Below are 26,659 nucleotides of genomic sequence, written 5' to 3'. Positions count from 1 at the left end.
CTATCTGAGCCAAGGCTCACTGTGGACAAGGTGGGTTGATCATTATCATTGTTTGTATGCAAACAGCACACAAAATGGTGTGAGTACAACTTGCATAAAAGAAGCAGAGTTAGGGTAACTGAGTGATTTTTCTAAGGTCAAATGACTGAAGAGCACAGAGCTGAACTCAGGCATATCTGGCTCAGGTCCATAATTTTCCCACTTTGTCTGCATCCATGGCCTCCATTCTGGGAACACATGTCCCGTGACATGCACTGTGCCACTAATTTCATATATATCATCTCACTGAATCCTCACACTCATTTGCCAGTGTTTTTTTGTTTTACAGAATAAAATAAATCAAAGACTAAAAAAATTAGCTGAAGTGCCCCAAAGTCACAAGTAGAAATGATAGGAAATCTGGGATTTGAATTAAAATTCATTGTCCTTTCATCCTATCAGAAAATCTTGCTGTGTGAGGTTCCATCTCTGGGTATTGTCTTTTCTTTCATTTTAAAGAAAAAAAATTTTTCTAAGAATAGCTAACATAGGATCAGGGCTGGTGCTATGGTGTAGAGAGTAAAGCCGCCGCCGCCAGCAGTGCCAGCATCCCATATGGGTGACAGTTCAAGTCCTGGCTGCTCCACTTCCAATCCAGCTCTCTGCAATGGCCTGGGAAAGCAATGAAAGATGGCCCACCAACGTGGGAGACCCCGAAGAAGCTCCTGGCTCCTAACTTCAGACTGGCAAGCTCTTGCCATTGCGGCCAATCAGGGAGTGAACCAGTGGATGGAAGCCCTCTCTGTCTCTCTTTCTTTCTTTCTCTGCCTCTGCCTTTCTGTAACTCTGCCTTTCAAATAAATAAGTAAATCTTAAAAAAAAAAAAGTGGGATCACGAGTCCTACCCTCTTAAGTTCTCATATGTCCTATACATTATTGTTGACATTATAGTTGACTATAGCCCATATGGCCACTGGTTCGAGTCCTGGCTGCTCCACTTCTGATCCAGCTCTCTGCTATGGCCTGAGAAAGCAACAGAGGATGGCCCAAGTGCTTGGGCCCGTGAACCCACATGGGAGACCTCGAGGAAGCTCCTGACACCTGGCTTCAGATCAGCGTAGCTCTAGCCGTGCAGCTATCTGGGGAGTGAACCAGCGGATGGAAGCTCGCTCTCTCTCTCTCTCTCTCTCTCTCTCTCCTTCTCTGTATGTATAACTCTTTCAAATGAATAAATAAACCTTTAAAAAAATGCAAGAGTAAAGGTGTGAGCATTGTATTCAAATGGTCAAAGCACTGCACAAACATTAGCGATCACCATTATTACTATTGTTGCTAGGGTAAAATGTACTTTTGAGGGTGGTTAACATCTGTCAGTTGATTCATGAAAGGATAAATTATCTTCTTTGGCCCAAATGTGAAAATTCCAATGCTTTAGATGATCTCCTCTTCAACATTCTTTACTCAACGGCTGTTGTGGCGTAGTGGGTAAAGCTTCTGCCTGTGAGGCTGGCATCCTATATGGGCACCAGTTTGTGTCCCACCTGCTCCATTTTTGATCCAGCTTCCTGCTAACACCCTAGGAAATGCAGCAGAAATGGCCCAAGTCCTTGGGCCCCATCACCCACATGGGAGACCTGGATGAAGCTCCTGGCTCTGGACTTTGACCTGGCTCAGCCCTGGCTGCTGCAGCCAATGCAGAGTGAACCAACAGATGAAGCATCTCTCCCCACCCCCTGCCCCTCTGCAACTGTGACTTTCAAATGAATAAATAAAAAACTTCTTCACTCAGCTTTTAGCAGATCCTCTCAAATGGATACTTAGAGCACTTTACCAGGAAGGTGAGGAAATACTGCTGGGGCAGAACAGATAAAAGCACAGATCCTGGACTCCCACATGCTGGGTACCCGTCTGATCTCCATCCCTTCTAGAGGAGAGTTTACCCTCTGAGCCTCAGTCTTCTCATAAATATACAGCAGTTGACCATGGCCGCCTCCCTGGGCTCTTGCAGATACAGGAGAAAGTGAGGATGTACAAAGCATTTGGCACTGCTCACGACACCTGAGAGACCCAGCAGACCCTGCTATTATAAATACCAAAGTTTTACTGATGCACAAACTGCAGCAGCTGTGAGCACACAGAAGTGGATCAAGAGGGCTCAGGTGTCCCTTTGAATGTCTGAGCCTCCCATCCCTCCGGATCCAATATGCACCCTTTCACATAGTGTTAAAGGGTGAAAAATGTATTTGTGTAAAATCCATCTACTTTTTATAACTTCCAGAGACCAAAATTTGCACAGGCAGCAGTTCTTTGCGGCTCCTAATTAATTCCTAAACAAAGACTGTTCTGGCATCAGCACAGTTTATGAAGGCAGTTGACCTCCTGGTGCAGAAATGATGACACAGATGTTGTTGCTGCTTCACAATCTCATTTTTCACTCTGCATCACTTGGTCAGGCCAGACATGTCTTCACTTTCCCAGGAGCAGCAAATGGTCCCCAGGGTGGCTCTGAGACCCCAACTGTCACCTCCTATGGATGCTGGCCTTCCTCCATCAGGGGCCTCTTGACAGTGGCCTGGGTGGAGCAGGTTGGAAAAGAATCAACTTGGTCTTTGCTTGATCTGAGCAATTCCCAAGTTGAAGAATCTCAAATCTGTAGGATGCTTGGGAGGTTACCAGTAATGCTAATCACGGTCACCAGGAACTGAGTATGTGTTATCTGCCTATCACTATCTGGGCTTAGCTTGACTGAGTTATCTGATTTCATTCAACACGATCTTTTAAGATATGAGTTACTGTCTTCAAATTAGAAACAAGACCTTGGAGATACAAAGACAATTCACAACTCCAATGCTGCCTGTTAGGTAGCACTTCCTTCAGGTGCCTTTTGGAGGCCTTACTCCAGCACTGTAGTCCTCTGACAGGTAAGACAACACTTTCTCCATTGTACAAATAGTCAGCAAAGAAATAATAAGATGTGGAACTCTCTTCCGACTTAGCTGTCCTTCCAATCTCTCTTGTCTTAATCAATATGCTAGTGGGATTAGCATGGACTCAAGATTCAAAATCCAGGATTTGGCTAGTTGTATGACCTTGAGTAACCTTACCCTATTCACTCATAAAACTTTACCTGTGAGGGACCAGTGCCATGGCTCACTTGGTTGATCCTCCGTCTGCGGCACCGACATCCCATATGGGCGCTGGGTTCTAGTCCCGGTTGCTCCTCTTCCAGGCCAGCTCTCTGCTGTGGCCCGGGAGGGCAGTGGAGGACGGCCCAAGTGCTTGGGCCTCTGCACCCACATGGGAGACCAGGAAGAAGCACCTGGCTCCTGGTTTCAGATCAACATAGCTCTGGCCGTAGCAGCCATTTTGGGGGTGAACCAACAGAAGGAAGACCTTTCTCTCTGTCTCTCTGTCAAATAAATAAATAAATCAAACTTTACCTGTGAGTAATCACTCACAGAATTTCTCATGGGGCCGGCACTATGGCGTAGCAATTAAAGCCACCGCCTGCAGTGTCAGCATCCCATATGGGCGCTGGTTCAAGACCTGGATGCTCCACTTCCAATCCAGTTTTCTACTATAGCTTGGGAAAGCAATGGAAGATGGCCCAAATCCTTCGGGCCCTGTACCTGTGTGGGAGACCTGGAGGAAGCTCCTGGCTCCTGGCTTCAGACTGGCCCCACTCCAGTCATTGCAGCCATTTGGGGAGCAAACCAACAGATGGAAGATCTCTCTTTATCTCTATAACTCTGCCTATCAAATAAATAAATCTTTTAAAAAATAATTTCTCATAATAGATATGCAAAAAAAAAAACAAAGAAAAAAAAGCAAAACAAAACCAACTGTTGAGGTTAACTCAACAGAAGCTGTTATTATTAACTCATCTCCCTGCAACCTCTGAGACTGCATTTGATGCTCTGATATTAAGGAAAGGGCACAGCCATGACCCATGGTAAAATTATTCAAACATCTATCTCCCAATCCATTCATCTCAAGTTTAGTGAGCTGCTATTACATCTCTGGCACTCCTCTTTCTTCTCTTTCTTTCCTGGTCATGCTCTGTTTCATAATTACCTTCTTCTCTGTTTCTAATTTCACTATTTGACTCAGCAGCAAGATCAGGGGAGAAGGAAAAGATTCATTGCAGCTTGTCTGGTTCCCTCAGCCACTGCAAAATACAGAAACACTAACCACAATGACCTGCTGTATTAGTCTGCTCAGGATGCCCTAGCAGACTGGATGACTCAACAAAGGCTATTTCTAGATGTTAGAAGTCCAAGATCAAGTTCTCACTGGGGGATAATTCTGGTGCTGCCTCTCTTCCTAGCTTGTGTGTGTGCGCGTTACTGGTGCCTCCTCCTCTTGGAAGGACACCACTTCTATTGGATTGGAGCTCTACACTTATGACCTTAGTTAATCTTACTCCTTCAAGGTTCCATCTTCAAATACAGTCACACTGAGGATTAGGGCTTCAACAAATGGATGTTGGGGGCACTCGTTTCAGTCCATAAAAATCTGCCACTCTGTGTCTCAAAAGGAAAGCCAGCCAAAATTTTGCTCTGTATAGTGAACTCTTTGTCTGTTGGACTCAGGCAAATGTGCACCAAGGACAGACCCGATTTTGTCAGGAATTCAACAGCTTCTCCCTGGCACTGCCCAACTGGAAGACCCTAACCAGGTGCCTTCTCTGAGTCTTCGCTCTGCTATAAAACAACAAGAAGTACTCCTACTTAATAAACTCTCAGGAGACTCTTATGATTATTTTACATAGGAACATATTGTATTAACACTAGTCAGACGAGAGTGTCAGTCTTCAAGAATAGCTATAATCTCCTGAGAAACATCTATTTATCGAGTTTGCACTGAAGCTGGATATTTCCATTCTTCACAATGGCTTTATTAGAGGGAGGTGCTATCATTGATCTTTACATTTGAGGAAACCAAAGCTCAGAAAGGGCAATAGCTCCAAGACCACACAGTCAGCAAAAGGCTGATAGATGCAGGTCCAGCCAACTCCCTTCCCTGTCATGAGGCTGCTGCAGTCATCGTAATGGCCCAGTCTTGCCCTGCAGGTGAGATTTATGCCCCCGAGACCATCGGCAATGAGGAGAGACTGGGGCTGCCCTACATCTCCCCACGCCAAGACAGCCTCTGGTGATTAGGCACCATGTAAACAAAGCCTTTGGAATGGCCACCACCACATATCCCTCCCTATCAAGCAAAGCTGAGACAGGGCAGGCCTCCAGATTCTTTATCAGGTGCTGAAATAGTATCTATAGAGAAACCTCAGCAACACTCCAAATTATGTCCTACAGAATTTTAGAGAATGGATGGCTGGGGATTGGAGGGATAAGGGCAGAGCAAGAGTTTTATGGTTGTCAAAGCAAATACTGGGTCTAGATCACAACTCAGATGCTTCCTGGAGGTGTGGCCTTGGGCAAGGCCACTGAACTTCAATGTACCAATCTATAAAACGGGATGCCAGTACTTACCTGGCAGTGTTTGTGAGAATTAAATTTCAAAAATTAGCAAGTCAAGGCTCTGACTCCTCTACTGCCATCCCCAGTAAATGGGAAGTCAGCAATTCCCCAGCTTTGGGGACTCTCGGGTCCACACACTGATGTTTAGACTAAGCACACCTGGGGCAGGGCCCAGGAGATTGTCTTTTAAACACCCAAAATCATTCTGTTTTGTTCTGTTGTTGGCAGTTTTAAATTTAATTCAATCATTTTCAAAAGCCACTTCAGTGAGATACAACTGAAATGTAAAAGGTTGCAAATGTAAAAGGTGTGTAATGTATACAAGTCAACGAAAATAGAACCCTGGTATACTGTTATTTGGAATGTATACTGGTAGTCATTACTGAAATCACTGGGAAGACTCTCAAACAATTAAAAGCAGAACTACAAATTGATGCAGCAAACCCACCCTAGGTCACTCCCGTGTAAGAAGAATACCTCATTCCACACCCAGGGAAATACCAACAGTAAACAGTAGAACTTAATTCTATGAAGCAATTTTTAAAAGCCCTAATGCACAGCACTAACGCAAGAGCTTCACCGTCAAGACACCTGCTTTCTGTCATTACACTGCTTACACTGGATGAAATGTTTATCTATCATCTATGGACTTCAGTCTCTTCCCAGTTGATATAAGCAACTATGGTAAGTACTTAAGATTAAGTAACGCACGAAAAGCTCCCATCATACCCCAGAATGTAGGAAGTGCTCAGAATTTCTCGTAAGATAAAGTTGTGTTTTCCTAGCCCTTGAAAGGAACTTTTAATGAATTCTACAACTGCACACTCAGAGGTGGAAACTCAAGGACCAGAAAAAAAAACCTACCTCAATTCCAACCTCACATTTTGTTTAATCAAGCAATTTAGAGAGGGCACAAATAATTAGTGGTTTTAAATGTTTTGATACAAGCAGGCAGCACAATCATGATAAATCATCTCTGACATATGCCCAGCTCCTCCAAGTGACAGATGACAAACAAAAGCAGGACAAGGTCCTCCCTCGCAGGCAGAATCATTGAGTTAATGGAAGAATTATTGCTTCTGAAATCCACTCCAGTCCTATTGAGGGGAACGTTCCAATTTATCAAAGCCAAATGAACATTAATTGCAGCAGTCTGGTAAGTTTTCCAGCCGCTGTGACCTTCATTGAATTTTAATCCAAAACAGATAAGATTTCCTTCCACACAAGAGGAAACAACACAATTAGCTCAAAATGACAGCTAGATTATGAAGCAGGCATACACAAACAACACATGCTTGTCCACACTCACCCACACCCCCAGTGAAAATATTAATTCTACTTGACTTAAAATTCAGTACAAAGAAGGTAGGCAGAGAGAAGGCAAATAAACACAATCCCACATCTGCATAACCCTTCCCCCTCTTTCCTTCAGAAGAGAAATTTGGGAGGCGGAAGCCAAGATGGAGAAGGTGGCAGGCAGTAATGGAGATGGAATTTCTGTTAACTGCTGTAATTAATGTTATGTCTCATCGGGGAGAGATTAGGAAAAAACAGAGAGGGAAGGAAGAAAAAACAAGTATTATTTTGCTATTAAAGACGCCCTTGTGCTGGGGAACATGAGCAGCAGAAGTTTGAATTGGGTAATTGTCTGACTGCATCGGTGGAATTGCAGACAGCATGATTACCACAATGAAGTGAAATACAGTTGTGCTCAATCTTCACGGTGCAGGGCTCCCTCGGCTCGGAGCGCCGGAGAGGCCTGCTGCTGAGTGCTATTTGCAGCTTGGAAAGAGTTAAGCCGTGTGGTGTTGGGGAGAACACACACACACCACGTACCCACCACTGACTCAGTGAGTCACACTTTGACATCTAGAGGCGTTTTGGAACCTAAGTAACAAATTGCAGCACTTTTCAGTCATTGTGAAAGGAAGAACCTTCTTCCACTGTCCAGGGTCCAGTCTGCCTCATTAACACAAAATCCAGTAATTGGATAATTACAGACACGCGACCCCTAAATGGTCCTTGACCCCATGCTAGCTCTTATAATAAAGGAAAGAGTAGAGAAGGTTTACTCGAAGTCAGAAACGTAAGTTTAACTTTGGACTCAGATACTGGCTCTGACCTCAAAGGTGAGCTGTCTTAACGTAGTTCTAAGCCCTGGTTTATCGTGTGTGAAACAGAAACAAGAGCAGGAGTATCAGTGCTGCCATTGATAGAACACATGTAGACAATTTACATACACCACCTCCTTTTCACTGTATTATTACCAGCATTTTACAGTAGGGCAACCTAAGGCCCAGAGAAGATAAGTAACACCACCAACGTCACATTGCAATGTGAAGTCAATTGGAAAGCAGTCCTGTTCCAGAGTCTGTGTGTGTGTGTGTGTGTGTTTACATGAGTGCTTGGATTTTTTCATTTTGAAATAAACATAGACTTGCAGAAAGTTGCAGAGTTCAAATGGAGAATTCCAGCATACTCGTCATTCAGTTTCCCTCAATGCGATATCTTATATAACCACAGTAAGATACTCATAACCAGGAAATCAACAGTGACACAATACTACTAGCCAAAGTGCAGGCATTGAAAGAGCCTCACCAGTTTTTCCACTAATGTTCTTTTGTGGTCTAGCATGTATAATCCAGAATCCCACAGTGCATTTTGTTACGAAGTCTTCCTCATCCACTCCAATCTGGGAAAGTTGCTCAGTCTTTCTTGTTTGTCATAATCTTGATGCTTTTGAAGCATCCTATGGAATATTCCCACTGAGAATGTTCTATACTGATGTTTTCACATATTATGTTTTCTCATGATTAGAATGGTTACACACTTTGGGCAAGAACACCATGGAGATGACATTGTGCCCTTATCTACGGATCGTACCAGGGAATTTAGGATGTAGGTATTTCTTTTTACTGGTGACGTTCATTTTGATCACCTGGTTAAGGTGGTCTGGTTGGTTGAATAGTGGACCCTAGAAAGATATGCCTAACCCCTGGAATTTCTGAATGTTATCCTATCTGGAAGGGAAAGAGTGTTTGTAGATGCATTTAAGTTAAAGATCCCACCAAGAGGCGGGCATTGATTCTTAAGGTGGGCTCTAAATCCAGTGACATGTGACCTGTATCCTTATTAGACCAAAAAAAAAAAAAAAAAAAAAGAAAGAAAGAAAAAAGACAGCCACAGAGAGGAAGAGGGGGAAGATTCAAAGAGGGATGCATACAGACATGGGATTGAGGCAGCCTCAGACAGGAACACCACCATGAGCTAGAAGAGGCAAGGGAGGATCTTCCCGAGAGCCACCACAGGAAGAACCATCCTGCCAATACCTTGATTTCAGACTTCTGGCATCCAAAACTGAAGAGATTCAATGTTGGTTGTTTTAAACCCCTCAGTGTGTGACAATTGGTTACAGCAGCCCAAGGAAGCTAATGCGAAGTGCTATCGGTCAGATTCCTGTACTCTGTCACTAGTTTCCTTTTCTACGTAATAAATATCCAAGAGGGTAATACTTGGAGACTCCACAAATATCTTGTTTCTTCTCCAATTTTCACCCATTAATTTTAGTATACATCAGTGGCTCTTGTCAGTAGTAATTATTATAACAGTGATTGCCTAATGGTGATTTTGTCTCCCTGTATTCTACATTTACTAATTGGAATTTCACTGTAAGGAGGAGCTATCTCTTCTACTCTATTTATTTAGTTAATTATTTATATCAGTATTTTAAAGTTGAAATCCTTAATAACATAATGCAATGGATGTTTGTTAAGTCCAGAAGGATTTTTTTAAATGCAAAAGGAAATGAAAGGGTGTTCTCTGAACACCATGCAAAGATATTCTTTAGTATTGTTTCTCCCCTCCACAGCCTACAGCCAGTGGAGAGTGACAATCAGCGAGTTGAGTAACATGCCCAAGGGCAACAGCAATAAGGGAAGGAGTCATGATCTGAATCCACTTCTGTCTTTCTCCAGACCCACATTATTTCCACCAAGCAAAACTGCCTTTTGAGGGTCAAGAAGAAGAAAGAACGGGGAATCGATGAGGAAGAAATGGAAGCTCCAATACAATGGAGCTGTAAGGTCACCTCCCATTTTTACTGGGGGCTGACTCAAGCCTGTGGGAAAGAGAATAGGAAAGTAGAAACACCACACAAAATCCCCACGTTGGTGATGGGCAAAAAAATGTAGAATAGGAGGCTGGAGCAGAAAGGGTCTGGAGTGGTCACCAAGGAGACATGTCTTTTGATTCTCTTATCAATCTGTGTATCCCCTTCTTCACTTAGCTACCTGCCAACTCTAGGAGTTCCCTCTCACCTCCCTCCTCCAACACTGGCACTGAAGCCCAGGCCACCTCTGCTGCCTCCTCTCTGGTGCCCTGTTCAGGGTACCACAGCCTCAAGGCCTCCCATCTCTGGTGACTTTGTCTGCCTCTGACTTCCTCCACAGCCTCTTACGCCCTGCCCTTCACACCTTCCACCCTGCGCTGCCCTTCCTGGACTTGAGTTCTACCTGTCACTCTTGCTCTGCTCTCTGTTTCTGCACTCATGTCTCTCATGTTGCTTCCTCCCTGTGTTTTATTTTCAGTTTTCTCTTCCCTATCTCTGCTTCTACGGATAAATCCTTTTCTATCAGTTCCTGCCAATTTCCTTTTATTTTTTTTACTTATTTTCACTGTGCTTGACTCCCCTTTCTTTCAGTTTCCATTTATTGCTGTATCTCTGAGTAGTTTCTATATACCTAGTCTACAAGGGTACTTCAAAAAGTTTGTTGAAAATTAAAGTAAGATAATTTTATTTTGGTACAAACATTTTTGGAACTCACATTTTTTTTCTGCAATATATATTTTCTATGAACTATTTGATGACCCTTTGTATGCATGCATTTAAAAAATATTTTTGCACCAAAAACTTATCTTTTAATTCCATTTTCTATGAGCTCTTTGAAGCAGCTACATATAACAGTTTCTCAATAAACGTTGGTTGATGTCTATTTCTTCTGTTCCTCACTGCCTCCCTTTGTCTACATTATGTAAAACTTTTGGGTTTTTTTGTTTGTTTTAGGTTTGTTTTTGTTTTGCTTTCTTGTTTTTGTTTTTATCTTTGTGCTATCACACTGTCATCCTGATTATGCTCTGCCCAACAAGATTCAAAGCAGCAGCCTTCAGGCCCCTTCCCAGGCTGTCTCTAGCTATGTCCAGGATACTACTGTCAACATTTCCATCGGGGTCAGTCCATGGCTTAGAATAACAGGAGATGGGGTGGACAGTATCCACGTCAGTCTTTATTCTCCCTATCTGTAAGATAAAGTTGGGGTATGTTCTACTGCTGTTTCCAATTGTCAGCACACACTCCCCTGTAGAAGTCTGCACACACCATGCACTGGCTCTGGGTCTGGCCACATGATACACACTGGCCTACAAGACGGGAGAGAAATTCCAACTGCACATCAGGTCTGAGAGGCATCCTAGCCATCTGCTGCATCTCTTGCTCATTCTCTCTGCATCAGAAACCAAATGTCTGTCTGTAGCTCCCCTTCAAACTAAGTTCGTTCCAGAATGAGAAGGCATGCAGAGCTGAGCCAGAGACTGTACCTGTTGATGTTAAAAGTGTGAGAGAAATAAGGCACTGTTGGGCCAGTCCCTGGGATTCAGGCTGGGCTGTTTGCAGAATAAACATGCTAAAGGTGACAAATCAAAAGAGGTAGATGCTGTAAGGTCTAAGGTACTTGCAGTTCTAAGAGCTCAACCATATTCATAGTTCTATTGCTTTAGGGAAAATCTTGCCCAGGGCTTTTTTTTTTTTTTTAAATATTTATTTTATTTACTTGAAAGAGAGTTACACAGAGAGAAGAGAGGCAGAGAGAGAGAGAGAGAGGTCTTCCATCCAATGGTTCACTCCCAAATTAGCTGCAATGACTGGAGCTGCGCCAATCCAAAACCAGGAGCCAGGAGCTTCTTCCAGGTCTCCCATGTGGGTGCAGGGGCCCAAGGACTTGGGCCATCTTGTACTGCTTTCCCAGGCCCTAGCAGAGAGCTGGATCGAAAGAGGAGCTTAACATGTGGTCTGCAGAAGTAAAGACAAGATTTCAGGTCTCATCTGTACTTGTTCAGGAAACAAGTTTTTTATTAACACAACTTAAAGACTACTTTCGCTGGCGCCGCGGCTAAATAGGCTAATCCTCTGCCTGTGGCACTGGCACCCCGGGTTCTAGTCCCAGTCGGGGTGCCGGATTCTGTCCCAGTTGCCCCTCTTCCAGGCCAGCTCTCTGCTGTGGCCTTGGAGTTTAGTGGAGGATGGCCCAAGTCCCTGGGCCCTGCACCTGCATGGGAGACCAGGAAAAGCACCTGGCTCCTGGCTTCGGATCAGCGCAGTGCGCTGGCCACAGCAGCCATTGAGGAGTGAACCAACGGAAAAAGGAAGAGCTTCCTCTCTGTCTCTCTCTCTCACTGTCCACTCTGTCTGTTAAAAAAAAAAAAAAAAAAAAAAGACCACTTTCAGCAGCCAGATCATAGTTACCTCATTCTGAGTTCATTGCTGATTTTTAAAAGGTTTCATTTTCTTTTTTTTTCCCCCTTCTTTTACAGTAGATAGGATTTTCACTGCTAGATTTATTAGGTAGGTAAATCATTATGCAATTAAATGATTAGATCAAGTAAAGGAATGAATGATATACTATGCATGAATGAATAAATGCAATGGTTGGGGAAATTATTTCAAGCTCATATTTCACATAAAGCTTTAAAAAGTATAATTCCTATGTCACAAAAGACTCTTTTCAAAAAAGCTAATGATTGAGATGGTCATAATAATTTCTTAGATGTATGTGTCAGGTTATAATACTCCAAGTACTTTTTAATACACTATTACATCATAGAATCATACATGATCCAAATTTGAAGGAACTGTAATAATCATGTATTCCTCTCAAAAACCCAACAAATAGAGCTTCCAGACTTGCATACCCTTGGGGACAAGGAACTCACTACTCCCTAATACCATCCACTCCACTAGTGGATAGCTCAAATGCTATAAAAGGTTTATTCTGCCATAAATGGGAATTGAATCCCTGTGGTCTTATCTTATTGAGGTACACCAATACAAATCTGCAGCATTTCTTGTGTGATGCTTTTTTGAAAGCAAAGTGCCCTCAAAGGTCTTTTCTTCCTCTACATCAAACCAAACACTTCCTTTCATCCCCTTTCTCAAAACACTGTGTCATCAAAAAGACCAAAGGGGGTGGGGAGGAAGAGCCATGATGAAAGACACTGATTTTAAAGAGTTTCTATAGTAACTTTTGTAGAAATATTCAAGACAAGACACACCATGCTAAAATGAAATTATATTATTGTTTAAGAGAGCAGCAAGAGGAAAGTAGAGTTGGATGACTAGCCCAGTGCACCACAAGTTATAACTACTTTTCTTGAAAGAACCTCCAATGAATGCAAAATAAAATTTCCTTGAAATGAAAACAGCAACAACAACAACAACAACAACTCAAAAGCAACACCTATGCAAAGAAGCAGTAGTTGTTTTTGTTTTTGTTTTTTCTTTATAGATTGATTTATTTATATGAAAGCTAGAGTTGGGTGAGGCGGGAGAGAGAGAGTGAGATCTTCCACCTGCTGGTTCTCTCGCTAAATGGCTGAAAGGGCTAGGGCAGGGCCAGGGTGACACCAAGAGCCCGGAACTCTGGAACTCCATCTGGTTCTCCCACATGGGTGGCAAGGCCCAAGCACTTGGGACAATCTCTGATGCTTTCCCAAGGCACATTACCAGGGAGCTGGATCAGAAGTGAAGAAGCCAAACTGTCGCTCATATACCCACAACACTGCAATGTCAGCCCCAGAAAGAAGTTCTAATCACATCTACTAGAAGCTTTTAGATTTAATCTCTAGGCCACCTAAATAAGATGAAGTTACTATTATCTAAATAAGGAAACTATAGTTACCTCTTTCCCTGCTATTTAAGTTTATATATGTAGAACCCAAACTGAGCTAGCCAGAAGTGAGAGGTCAGCATAGCTTGTGCTGATGAACAATGCATACAGCACCTACAGGATTCAAAATCTGCTTTTCCTCTCACTCTGCATCTTCAGGCAAATCACTGAGCTTCTTTTTCTCCCATGTATAACTGTTGTCAGGAGCAAACTCTGTCTCCCTAACTGACATATTTCCAAGTCTTAACAAGTGTTTTGACCACATGAAGTGACTACTCTGTAAATAACAGGCATGATGAATCCTCACTATAACTAATATTTTAATAACAGTTACCACTTTTTGAGCACTTCCTAAATGTCAGGCACTGTACTATGCAGCATCAGGCTCAAGAACATAGATTCTCAATTTAGACTGAGGTTGGAATCCCAGCTTCAGCACTTACTGGAAATGAGAATGAGCAAGGTAGAAAACCTCACCAGCTCCCAGGACTGACATCTGCAAATGAGGAACAACAGTACCAAGCTCCACAGGGGTGCTAGAATAAGCAAATGCAATAATGCACATGTTGAACTCACATTGTGCCCGACATAGAGAAAGTTTTCAATGATAACTGCCATTATTATCATTGTATAAGGCACTTGTCAGTGTAAACCCATTTGATACTTTGAAAAAAATCCAAGAACTGCTGACTATTATTCCAGTTTTACAAATGATGAAGGCCATTTGGCCAAAGATATAAAACTGGCAACAGAAATATTGTCCAACCTTTGAGTTGGCTTCTAACCCATAAACTCTCTTAATGTATACTCATGGATTCTACATAAATGGGAGTCTTCAGAAGAATTCACTCCTGAAATCTTTTTAAGTGGGCTCCAGATAAGTGATGTTTTACAGTAGTTAAGGGAAGAGGATATGGAGTCAGCCCATTTAGAGTGAAATATTGGTTTCACCATGTAAGTTTTGTGTGCTCAAGACCACACAGTTATTCAATTTATTAGTATTTCAGGTTCCTTGTCTAAATAATAGTATCTACCTTAAGATTTGTTGTGAGGATTAATTGTGATAATGCATGTAAAGCAAAAGCTGGAACATTGTCACATTCTGTGCATACTCAAAAATAAACATCAGGTATTATGATTATTTCTGAATCAGACATCAATACAGCATCAGAAACAAGATGCAATCCAGTATCTTCTTATTCCTGGATTGCAAAGGTATAAACACTGTTGCAACGGAAAAATTAATAGCCAAACTGTTACTATGTACTCACTATGTGCCAGGATGGATGTTAGGCACTCTCCTCTCTTTCCCATAACCTTGTGAGATTTGAATGGTTAGTTTTTTTCACAGGTTAGAAAACTGACGCTCAGAGACATGAAAGACATTGCTTAAGGTAATACCATCAGGAAGCAAGAGGAGAGAGAAACTGAATGCCCAGCCAGTTCTGCTGAATTTCAAGCCTCTGCTTTCTTCTCTACACCACACCAGCTGCACAGCTAGGCCTGCAACTGCTCAGAGTCACTGAAGCTGGAGCAGAGGATTAGAGATGATCATCCCACCCCTGTTTTCCTGGCCAGGGTTCACTGAGTACATCTCTGACACATTAAAAGCCACATGATGTAACCTCTGGGATGACAGAGACGCTCTAGGCAGGACTTAACAAGCCCAAACAGCATGCTGTTTCCACCCTGGGGAACAAGGGTTGCAGCAGATCCCAGTGGCTGAACAGGAGCTGCTGCTTTTCCTGCATAGGCAGGTAGAAGATTTGTGCTGAGAAAGGGGGATGGGAGGGATGGGACTGCCAAACCCTGGCCTCCAAACTTCTTGGAGACTTGGCTGGATGATCCGTCTTCTGAGAAGACAGATCATCCCTAAAGATGAAAACAATGGAACGTCCAGCAGTGTCAGAGCCATGGGCTGGGGAAGTCTGGCCCCAGAGCTGCCTTTCCATGATCCATGTAGCATCAGGCAAGTGAAACCCACTGGCTCTCAGATTTATCATCTGAAATGGAAAGATAAATACCAGCCCTCCTGAATGCTATTTTGCACAGTTGCTTGGAGGAGGGAAAAGCAAGCACTCTTTTGTTCTTGCTGGAATGTCTGTGGCTATAAAGATAAGGACAGAATCTTAGACACAGAGAGGCCAGAACACCAGGCCAAACCCCACTAATATACATGAGGGATTCTGGACAAGTTCTAGTCTGTCATGGAACTCAGTTTATCCATCTGTAAAAAAGAAAGTTATAATAAATCATCACATCTCAAATTTTTCAATTGAAATAAAAATCAAATACTCTTATAAGCCATGATCCTTTATTCAAGGGCTTGATGTATCTACATGAGAAATATTAGTATAACTCTCTTTTTAACAGAAGACAAACACAAAGCAGAGAAGGGTTGAGGAATTTGCCCAGAATGACCCAGAGAGTTAGGAAGCAGAGGGACTTCACACTGTGCTGCCAGGCTTCAGACTCCTTGGAAACTCCTCATCTCCCTCCAGCTACACGGTACAGTTTCCTTGGAGGTGTGTTCTACCTCAGAGAGACTCAGCTTCCCCCAATGGATATCTTAGGGTTCAGGGTCTCCTGGACATAACTCTGTACCCCGTGGGTAGGACAGGATGAAAAAGATCCAGATTATGGAATCCTGAAAAGGGGAACGAAGTGGTGGGCAACAGATAGTCACTCAAGGTCAGGGCATATGTCAGTTTTGGTGTTTTCTACTCTACCAGCCAAATCCTGAATTATGGGAATTTTAGAACAGCTGCGTGGTAATGACTTATTCTTCCCAAGCTGAGCTTGCTGAGGGGAACCTGTGATCCTGGAGACACAGTTTCTGATTTAGTGGAACTAACTCTGGGATTGGAGGCAAAAGGCACATTTCAGGCTCATTTATAATTAAGATAATACTACGTAGGCTATTGGGTTACAGGAAAGATGCATGCACATAAAAGCTGTGCCACTACCAAGAAAACACTTACTAAATATTAATCAAAACTCAGCCTCATTCTCAAACATTATAAGAACTCAAGCAGCCACAACCTCCCTGCCCTTCCCAGCATCAGGTGGTACCCCATGCCCCAAACCCCATGAGGAACTCAGCAAACATCCAAAGATGATTCTTACCAATTTGTACCCCAAAGTCAGCATGTAGGCAACCACTTGTTTGACATGTGGCTGCATCATTTGCTAAATATATACATGGAAAAAGTATATCACTCTCATTCCATGAATAACACAAAGGCTTTGATTTGTGACTCCACGTGATGAGCATGCATTTGGTCCAAAATTAACAAACGCTGCTCTCTTGCTGGAGTATGTGTGTTTTTCCAAAAAGAAAAAAAATATATCTTCTAAGTTCTTAACTCAGCCCTAATCAGAACATCTCATGCACAATGGTAGTTGAAGAAGGGCAAGGAAAAGCTACTAACACCAAGTGTTGGCTACCCTGTAGAGTCTCAATAAATATTTCTGATTATTGAATAGGAGGAGGAAATGAAGTGGTGAGAGGGAGATTTACTTGGGTGAGTGACCTTCTACCAATCACCTCACCTCTCAGCTATAACTTTCCCATAAATATTTGGGGACACCATTGACAACTCCCAAGCAGTTGGCAGAGCTGTGCTAAACGAGGAAAGGAGAAAATAACGTAACGATGGCTTTGAGGACAACAGAGCCTTTTGGGGATGTCAAGTGTTGCTATTATCAGATCTCTTCCTAAGCCCATTAGACTCTATACTTTACATACTGGATTCATTTTCTGTTTTTTTTTTTTTTTTGTATCTACTATGCAAAGCCATTAATTATAGCTTTCTAAAGAAACCATTAATATGAACCTACATTCCTTTTAGTCGACCACTCAATTGATTTTCATTCCAATAACCTTCTCAGAAGAGGAAGAAGACTCAGAGAGTTCTATATCATGGGGTCAACAGAGCTGGAAGTCCTCTTCACCTCCATGTGCTCATAATATCTTCATCTCTAATGTGGAGGTGACATGTCGGAATTCATACATTCCTGGTAAGAGTACAATCATATAACTTTCAAAAACATACTCAGCACAGTCCTTGGCACATGGTAGATACTTAATAAATTCTGAAATTAAAAGTCAACAGGCTACACAGAACACAGTACAGGTCTTGTAGCCACACAAATATGGGTTCAAATACCCAAGAGCAGCTTCGTCTCTTACTAGCTATGACCTTGGTAAGTTTCCTTTTCCTCTCCCATGGTATGCATGGCTATCAGGTGAAGGCAGTGGAGGGACTTTTATACACAGCTGCACTGGCTACATCCAACCCATCTCCAGAGCACTCCCTGTAGTTTTTGTGAGGTTTAAAGTATCTGACACGTTAACAGCACTTGGAAAAGGGCAGCCCGTTCTGGTTTTATTCCAATTTTGTTTGTTCAGTTATTCTCGGAAAGGCCAGTTGTATTTTGGAGCACTGAACCTCAGCCCTTGGCAAAGCAGGCCAAGCACGTGACAGATGTTAAACAGCTATTCCCAGAGATGTCAGCCAAAAGGCCAAGGAGTTGGAGACCCTTTATTTTCCTTTCTGAAGTGTAATTAGTTTGTCACAGCTGACAGATGATGGATAGGTATGTATCAGTCTAGGTGACACCACGGATCTATCTGACCTTCTGTTTATCATTCTAACCTCTTGTATTCTGCCAGCACGTTCTCTCCATCTGTTGACAACCTCCCACTTCCCTCCATCTTCCACCTGGCTCCCCCCAGCCCCAGTCACACTCTCCACACACTCACCATCACGGAAATGTGAAGGATGTGCATCTGCTCCTCGACAATCTCCGATGGCTCCTGGAGCGTGGGGGCGGTGGCTCGGGCCAACTGCCCAGAGCTGCTCAGGGACACGTGGAAGTACAAGGTGCCATTCTCCAGCCACTGCTGTCTCCAGTGCACCAGCGAGATGTCCGCCGCTGTGCCAGACATCTCTGTAAGATAAGACCCAAGGTGCTAGGTGAGCTGCATGTCTACCTTCAGGGCTCCTAAGGGGAGTTGAAATCACAAAGCACCCATGCTGTGATGGACACCTTTCCTTCCCTCAAGTCCAAGAACCAGGAATCCTCACTTCTTTTCGTAGGTGAGTAAACTGTAGCCAATTTTCACTCCAAGTAATGGAGTGGCAGAGGTAGGACCCGAAGCCAGGTGTCCCCAGTGCCCTTTAATGTAACATCATGTACAATAAGGTAATTCATTCTACAACAGCAGTGGAGTGAATCTAAGCAAAAGCATGATTGCACTTCCTATTCCTATGAAACTGAAGATGATGGAACGAAGAAATCTGGGAGTGGAATAGGATTTCAGAGACATAATTTTCCACAAATGAAGCTGGAAGTACTTATTGCAGAACCACAGAGCTAGGAAGTTCCAAGACAGCTTCTGGCTCAGCCAGCATACCTCAGGATCATCCTGCACGGGAAGGAGCTTGACGAGTGGGCCGTTCTGAGCCTATTTCTCTTGCTTTAATGACAGATGCTTCAGATTTTGTAGCATATAAAACGCAATCCCAAGTAAGAGAATATTGGCACAAAGGTTTCCACGGTTTTAAAACACTTGAAAAGCCCCAATCCATTGTTCTCCTATAACTAGAGAGAAGTTAGGACTTTATAGTCAAGTTCCTCAGGCTTGCCTCTATAGATAATTTTTAGATTATCATCTGAAGGGAAGGCACTGTGGCTTGGGATGCATGCATCCCATATTGCTATGCCAGTGCAAATACTGGTTACTCTGCTTCTGATCCAGCTTCTTGCTAATGCTTCATGATGGATCATGTGCTTGGGCCCCCATCACCCAGATGGAGTTTGGGGCTTCTTGCTTTAACCTGGCCCAGCCCTGGCTATGGCAGCATTTGGTGAGTTAGCCAGAGAATGGAGGATCCATCCCTTTCTCTGTCACTGTGCCTTTCGAGTAGATGAAACAAATACTCAAAACATTATCATTTAAAAAGTACATCTTTTCAATATTATCACAACAACATGGTCTCTTTGTATTTAAGAAGGGTGGTGGCAAAAGTACCAACGGCATCACTCACTTAGATCAATCTTTCACAGTGCCTCCCCTCTAATAAAAGAGTATGTTGCTATGGGATGAGCATTTGACAAGGCAGTTAAATGCAGTTGGGATGCTCACATCTCATTTCAGAGTTCCTGAGTGTAAGACCTGGTACCACTCCTACTGTTGACTCCAACTTCCTGCTGATACATACTGCAAGAGACAGAAGATGAAAGCTAGCGTAGTTGGGTGTCTGCTACCCATATAGTAGAGGTAGACCAGGCTCCTGGCTTCAGCCTGGCCTAGCCCCTGCTGTTGCATGCATCTAAGAAGTGAACCAGCAAGTGAGAAATTCTCTCTCCCTGTCCCTCCCTTTTTCCCCCTCCTTCAAACAAATATTTTTAAAAAAATGTCTCTGGAAATGTCTTAGGACAAGGTTTTCAGTGCATCTTATGAATCAAAGGGGAAGGAGTTGGGTTATTAGACAATGATCACATCTGCACTCAAGTGAATTTCCGTATAAGACATGTAGTCTTAATGGTATCCATTAACAAAGTAGCCTTTATCATGTCTGAAGCTTGGAACTTTACACTTCCTTCCTGAGACACAGAGCTGGAGATGGCATTCCTATAGTCCTTAAGACCTTGTGTGTATTGACACATGCACTTGAGGAAAATTGATAGACAAGCTGAACTTCTTTTACCCAATCAGCTCCCCTCAAGTCCACTGAAGCCCCATCACATCTGGTGACAATGAAGGTAAAAAAGTCACCTTGAAGAAATGAGGTGATATCTGCTCACCAAATTCTAGTAAATTATTGCTGTATCATCCATTCCCAGTAAACTCTAACTCCTTGAAGTTCACAAGCAAAAACCCTCAGGGGAAAAGCACCAGGCATTTAACACACACTAAGAAAAACATTAACTATGAATTTTTAAGTTAGTTATTGATTTATCATCATCATCATTATTATTAACAGAAACAGAACTAATTTACCCTTCAACAGTTCTGAAAACAGCCTTGAGACATCTTTGACTGCTTGCTTTCTGCCCCCTCATCCACTGCATCAAAAAATGTTTCAAAAGCCACCCTTCTCAGCTCCTCTACTTTGGCCACCTGAGCCAAGGCCCCATCCTTTCTTGCTTGGTTTTACTGCCACGGCTTCTTAACTCAGCTGTCTCCTTTCATCATTGCCCCTTCTGTCTACTCTAAACCAGAAGCCAAAGGAATCCTGGCACTGTGCAAGTTATCTCACAGCACTCAACTCTCCCTTCTAAATGCTCCAGGGATTCTCACATCATTTCAAGTAAGAAAGTGACCAGAACATGGTGAGTTATTAATCCGAATGATTCCATGCTTAGGCTTTCACTGTGGCTGGAAGAGTTGAACAGGTCTGGAGACCATCACAAGAGTTCATTAACTCTTTTCTTGAAGATTTATTTATTCATTTGAAATTCAGAATTTGAGAAAAAGGAGAGAGAGAGAGAGAGAGAGAGAGAGAGAATATCGATCTTCCATCCACTGTTTCACCCCCCAACTGGCCAGAATAACTAAGGCTGTCCCAGGCTGAATCCCAGAGCTACAGGGGTACAGGGGCCCAAGGACTTGGACCATCTTCTGCTGCTTTCCTAAGCACATTAGCAGAAAGCTGGATTGGAAGCAGAGCATCCAGGACTCAAAACAGTGCCCATATGGGATGTCAGTTCTACAGCTCGCGGCTTAATCCACTGGGCCACAGTGTCCGCCCCATCAACTCTTATAGCATGGGTGCCAAAGTCCCTGTGGGGGGGGGGGGGGGGGAGGAGGTGGTGGCTGGATCTATTCCCAGCACCTTTTCTTTCTCTTGAGCTAGGGTGATCTGCTTTTCCACCAGCCCTACTCCCAGCATGAGCACATGAACCCGTAAAAGAAGCTTCTCTGGTATCTATCCATCTGGGTCAAGGCAAGGTTGAAATACGGTAAATGGCCTCACTCAGCACTTCCTGAAGCTCCTCCCCAGTGTATCATGGCTCAGAACCAAAGGCTCAGGGAGCCCAGGGATGAGAGTCACCATTGGAAATAGTGGCACCTAATTCAGCAGCTGAAGAGGGAGGGTCCACGTGCTGCTGTCTGGGCAGGCACTGAATGTGCTGAGAGTCCCTAGAAGGGCACCAGAAGAAAGCTCCAAGGCAGAAGAAAGCACCAAGGCAGGCTACATCTGGCTGACACAGCCTGGGATAGATGGAAGCAGAGAGAGCAGAGGGATATCTGTGGAAATCTGAGCTCCTTTCTCCTGGAGCCCTTATCAGCCTGTGTCTGAAATGATACCATGAAAAGGTTTTCCCTTCCCATGCTCAGGAGTGAAACAGAGGCATCAGAAAGGTCACTGACTTGCTCAAGGTCACTGGTGAATTTGCACTTAGCCAGACCCAGTGGATTTCCAGTCCATGCAATTTCTACTATGCCAGTTGCACTTACAATGACTCCTTTTCCTTGACAAAATTAGCCCATGAACCAAAAACTAGATTGAGCTCTTTGTTTGCTGTGGCGATGAGTGCATAGTCAGCAGACAGTGAACGTTAAATGATAATAACAGTGTGTGAAACACAGTAAATATTGAATCACAGAGAATAGCTCTGGACTTACTCTATTACAAAGAAAAAGAACTGCTGTTGAGGCAGAGGGCCCAAGACCTCAAAGAGAAAACTGCTTTTGTAGAAGCAGAAACCCTTGATCATTCATTCACTCACTGTTGTGCTCATTCATTAACTTATTCATGCATGTGTTTTTTTCATTCAACATACTTTATCAAAGACATACTCAATTCCAGGAAGACATGAAGTAAAGTGAGCACACCATTGCCTTAACAAAGCTCAAAGTCCTCCAACAGTAGAAGCTATGTCCTGCCCACTGCCCCACACCCCACCACTTTAAGCCCCCCACCCCATACACATGCACACACTGCATTCACCGTGCCTGGGAAACTGCAACATGTGCACTCTCTTCTCATGACAACTTCATCACAAGCTCTAACCCTGTAGGACTTACAACTGTTCCATGAACAGGCCAGCCTCCCTCTTGTCTCAGGGTATAAGTACTTTCTGCCCAGTATTCCTGGAGCTCTCCTCCCAGAGCTTACAAAGCTGGCTTCTACTCAGTGTTTGGCTCTCAGTTCAAACAACAGCGGCATAGAGAGGCTGTGCCTGGACACTCAAGTTAGAGTACTCCTCTCCACACACATCCAATCTCTATTACACCCTTCACAAAAAAATCTCCATAGTACTTATCACTATTGGAAATTTCTCTTATGTACTTACTTGAACATTATTTAGTTTATTATCAGCCTCTCCAGGGGAGCAGGGACCTCACGTGTCTTATTTCCTGTCATCTCACATCTCTGGAAAATGCTTGGCACATAATAGGTGCTCAATAAATAATTATGGAATTGCTATAATATGTGTATATGCAGGCACAGGTACTTACACATATCCTGAATAAGATGGTTGAAGTCATAAAAAGGAGAATTCAAGGAGTGTTAGGTCACATCAGAAAAATAAAGAAAAAAGAAGTAAAGATCTACTGGGGAGTCAGAGGTGAGAAAAGTCCCTCCTAGCTTGCAGACCAAGAACTATATAATGTGGTACCCTGAGCACTGCAGAGGATGAACACACTGATGCTCCCCAGAGAACAGAAGGAGACAGAGATCAGCTGAGTATCTTGGGCAGGAGGCCACAGGTACATGTGGAAGTACAGAGGAATGTCAGGCTGGAAGCACAGTTCAGACTTGGCATTAAGAGCTTTGAATGCTTGTAATACTATGTATATCTTACTCAGCATGTAGTAGGGAATCAGCAGAGTACACTTGATCAGAGAGCCAGCCCTGCGTCCATTAAAAACGGGTCAAAGAAATAGTAGCATGACCAAAACTAGCTCTTGAAATCCCTGCTGATTGATTTTCCAATTGCATTTTCTCTTTTCTCTTCCCCTAGTCTTTCCATATAAACATTTCATTGAAGTCTTCAAGTCATATTACAATCAAACTTAAAGCAAAAGGGGGACTAAACGCATTTGGTTGGGAACCAAGACGATTCCCATAAAGGCAGATTATGCTGACATGATGAATATAAAATGAAACAGCAGATATTAAAGTGGGAGAATTGGTACGCCATGCCTTGCGGCGGTAGGCTGACTCCAGTGCCTGCCTCCCTCCCACCCCAGAGAGCTTGGCTTTATATTGGAATCATAAAGAAACACAGGGATTGCCTTTTCACCTTTCTCTGTTCTCCCCCCGCTGTGGGCTGCAAATCCTGAAATATTCAACAGGCTCAAATCCCCTCAACCACCCAGTGAAAGCCAAGCAAGAGGATCAGCCTTCATCAGTAATTCCGGTTAGACAACCATCCTGCCTCAGCAGCCACGGGTGCCTTTCAGGCTCCTGGCAAAGAAATAAAAAAAATCCCGAAGGCAAGTTGTGCTTTTAATTGGCTTGTTCTTCCTAATCTATGGCATTCATGTATTTTTATTTAGTTCCTGAAGGTCATTATGAAAATAAGCAGCTCTTCTGATCACCAACCATCTTGGTAACATCTCCCAAGTGACTAAGTAACCCGCCTTCAGATTCCACAGCACCAGCTGACCCTCTAGCAGATTATGCACAGAAACCCAAAGAGAGCTTCCAATGAGTTTGTAAATAGTGTTTGCGTTGCTGATATGAGATGAACTCACTGTATAGGCAGGAAAGGTTGGGAGCAGTAGTGAGGTTGACTTCTACCATCCTGACTCTAGCTGCTCCTGCATTCATGGGCATGAATCACAGAGCAGGTGCTGTTGAATGGGCCTGGGAAATGACCTCAAATATATATCCCCTTTTAAATCTCTACAAGTGTTAATTAATGCAAACTTTGCCATCTCTTTTGCAAATGGTTCTGCGGAAGTCAAGGCTCATCAGAAAAGACGTGACACACTCAGTGAGAACATGATAAGTGGTTAATGAAGGGGTCATCTGCAAACTCTTGGACAGAAGGAAGGAAAACCAATAATGGGTGATCAAGTACCTCAAGGTCAGCAGCATTGAGGAACTGTCACCACCTAGACCTGCAGGACAAAGTAGCAGTTGGAGAGGGGGTTGCAAATCTTGAAAGATCCATACCTGTAGGGAAGAGCTACCATACAGCTGCCAGGTAGGAGCTGCAGCCTTCAGCAGAATAACCCAGCCCCTGCTGATGAATGGCTCTATGAAAGGCACAAGGAAGCAATCTGCCTCAGTGCACTCTCCTTCCAGGTGTCTCACATGAGCTGACTTCTGCTGAAAACCCAATGGTACTTTAGTGAAGCAAATCCCAAAGGTCAGCCTTGAATGGAGTACATGAGGATGGAAGAGGGTGGAGAGTGGCTCTCAGGAGCAAATGGAGAATGTCCAGTAAGGCCCTCACCTGGAAACCCACATCCAGACTCCCTGCCTTACAGCCAGCCAGCCAGCAGATGGCTACCAGGATGTCATTTCTAACATAATTCTGACTATGTCATTCCTTTGCTCAAACTCCTCCAGTTATTCCCAACATCCCTCAGGATGGAGCCTTCATTTCATGAGCTGGCACATACATTCCCTCACACACACCCCAGTCTTATTTCTTTTTCATTCCTTTATTTGCTTTCACATAAGTCTGACCAGGTTTTTATATAATTTACCATATACACTATACTACACCCCAATGCAACTTTTCGAAAATGCTTTCTCTAAGTCCCCATCCAACCCCATTCCCTGCTGTCACAACTCTGCTTCTGCAAGGAGGAAACACTCCATGCTGTGTAAGAGTCCAGGAGGAGAGACCAATACTTGTCTTTGAATCTTAGCTCCCCTGTGTTCAATCTGTGTGTCTTTGGACAAAGATTATCTTTGTGTCTCAGTTCCCCCATCTACCAATGAGGACAATAACAGCTCACACCTCATAGAGTTGCTTTTAGATACTACACTTGATCTTAGCCAAAAGGCAGAGAAGCAAATAGGGTTACTTTTAGAACTAAATAAAACAAATTCTTAGGATGATCTTGATACTTAAGCACTCCAAAGTTACCCATAGCATCAAGTTTTACCCCTGTGTAGATACACACATGTATATGGTCTCTTTACACAGTTAATTTCACTTACTGGATAGAAGGAATATATTACAGTCATTTGTACAGCCTAGTGCCTGGCACAGTGACCAGTGACAGAACAGGGGCTCTGACAATGTTTTGTAAGTTGAGCTCAGTCACACCCATACCTAAATACAGATGGATGTCCCCAGAAGACAGAGAGAAGAAATGGCAACTCAGTCAGTGATGGCTTGATTTCCATACAGCAACTCTACTGAAATTTATCTAACATCTGGCCCAAGTTTAGGCACTTGAGAATGCAAACGAAGAAAAAGAGAATTTTAACTTGGAAGGAAGTTACGTTTTCACGAAGAGAAAGAGCATATTTATATAGAAAATAGACTTCTTATGATTCTGTTTAGATGCAGGAAAGAAACACAAGGGAACATCAAGAATGGTCCTCATGAAATGGTGGGATCAGAGGTGATGTTAATCATGCTGTGATTCATGTTTCTCTACATTTTCTGCATTGACTGTAAATTACTCTGTAGCAGATATAAATTCACATTCACTTCAAAGATTCATTTAGTCAACCAACCTTTTCTGAAATCTGTCATTGAGGGACTCTGTCCCCGGGAGCGCAGTCCAAGGGGCTGAGAAAGGCATGCTATAAATAACTGCAAATCAAAGTGGGAGCTTAGAGGAGAGGAGACGACATCTGGCTGGATCCAAAATGTTTTCATGGAGGAATCTTAAAGGATGGGCAAGATTTCAACAAACGCCATGTGCCACAGGCACTCAGATGAAGAAATGGCACAAAGGCAAAAGGGTTGCAACGCACAAAGAGGGGGGAGGAAGCTGGTACAAATAGCAGAGCTTCATCATTATACAGGAAACAGAGACTCAGGGGAAAATAAAGGGCTAATCATCTCTTGCCCATGGACTACCTCCTACCAGATCCCACTTGAGGCTCCTGTATGCAATCAAGTCCAGTCCAGGTTCAGAGGTTAATGAAGCGCTCCACAAGCCATGAATTAAAATGACAGGATGAATTGATTGATGGGTGGGTGAGTGACTGATGCATCTCTGTCTTTCTGACCTAATAGAACGGTCTCAGTTAGTGAAAAGAGCACTGAACTTAAATTACATGGTTAAATTTATGTGATTCCTCTGCTAACTGACTGGTTTACCTGAGG

General features: G+C 43.3%; 1 protein-coding gene across 5 annotated transcripts in view; it reads right to left on the bottom strand.

Annotated features, from left to right (window-relative positions):
- Positions 1 to 26,659, bottom strand: part of ASTN2 (astrotactin 2) — a 1,014,855-nt gene that overhangs the window by 862,289 nt on the left and 125,907 nt on the right. For all 5 annotated transcript variants that reach the window (XM_062207681.1, XM_062207682.1, XM_062207683.1 and 2 more), the window contains exon 2: positions 18,162 to 18,349. In XM_062207681.1, the coding sequence (XP_062063665.1) occupies positions 18,162 to 18,349 (188 nt within the window). The remainder of the gene's footprint in view (positions 1 to 18,161; positions 18,350 to 26,659) is intronic.

The sequence above is a fragment of the Lepus europaeus genome, chromosome 12, assembly GCF_033115175.1.
Source record: "Lepus europaeus isolate LE1 chromosome 12, mLepTim1.pri, whole genome shotgun sequence".
NCBI lineage: Eukaryota > Metazoa > Chordata > Mammalia > Lagomorpha > Leporidae > Lepus > Lepus europaeus.
Note: the sequence above shows the minus strand (reverse complement) of the source record. Positions and strands in the feature narration are given on the sequence as shown.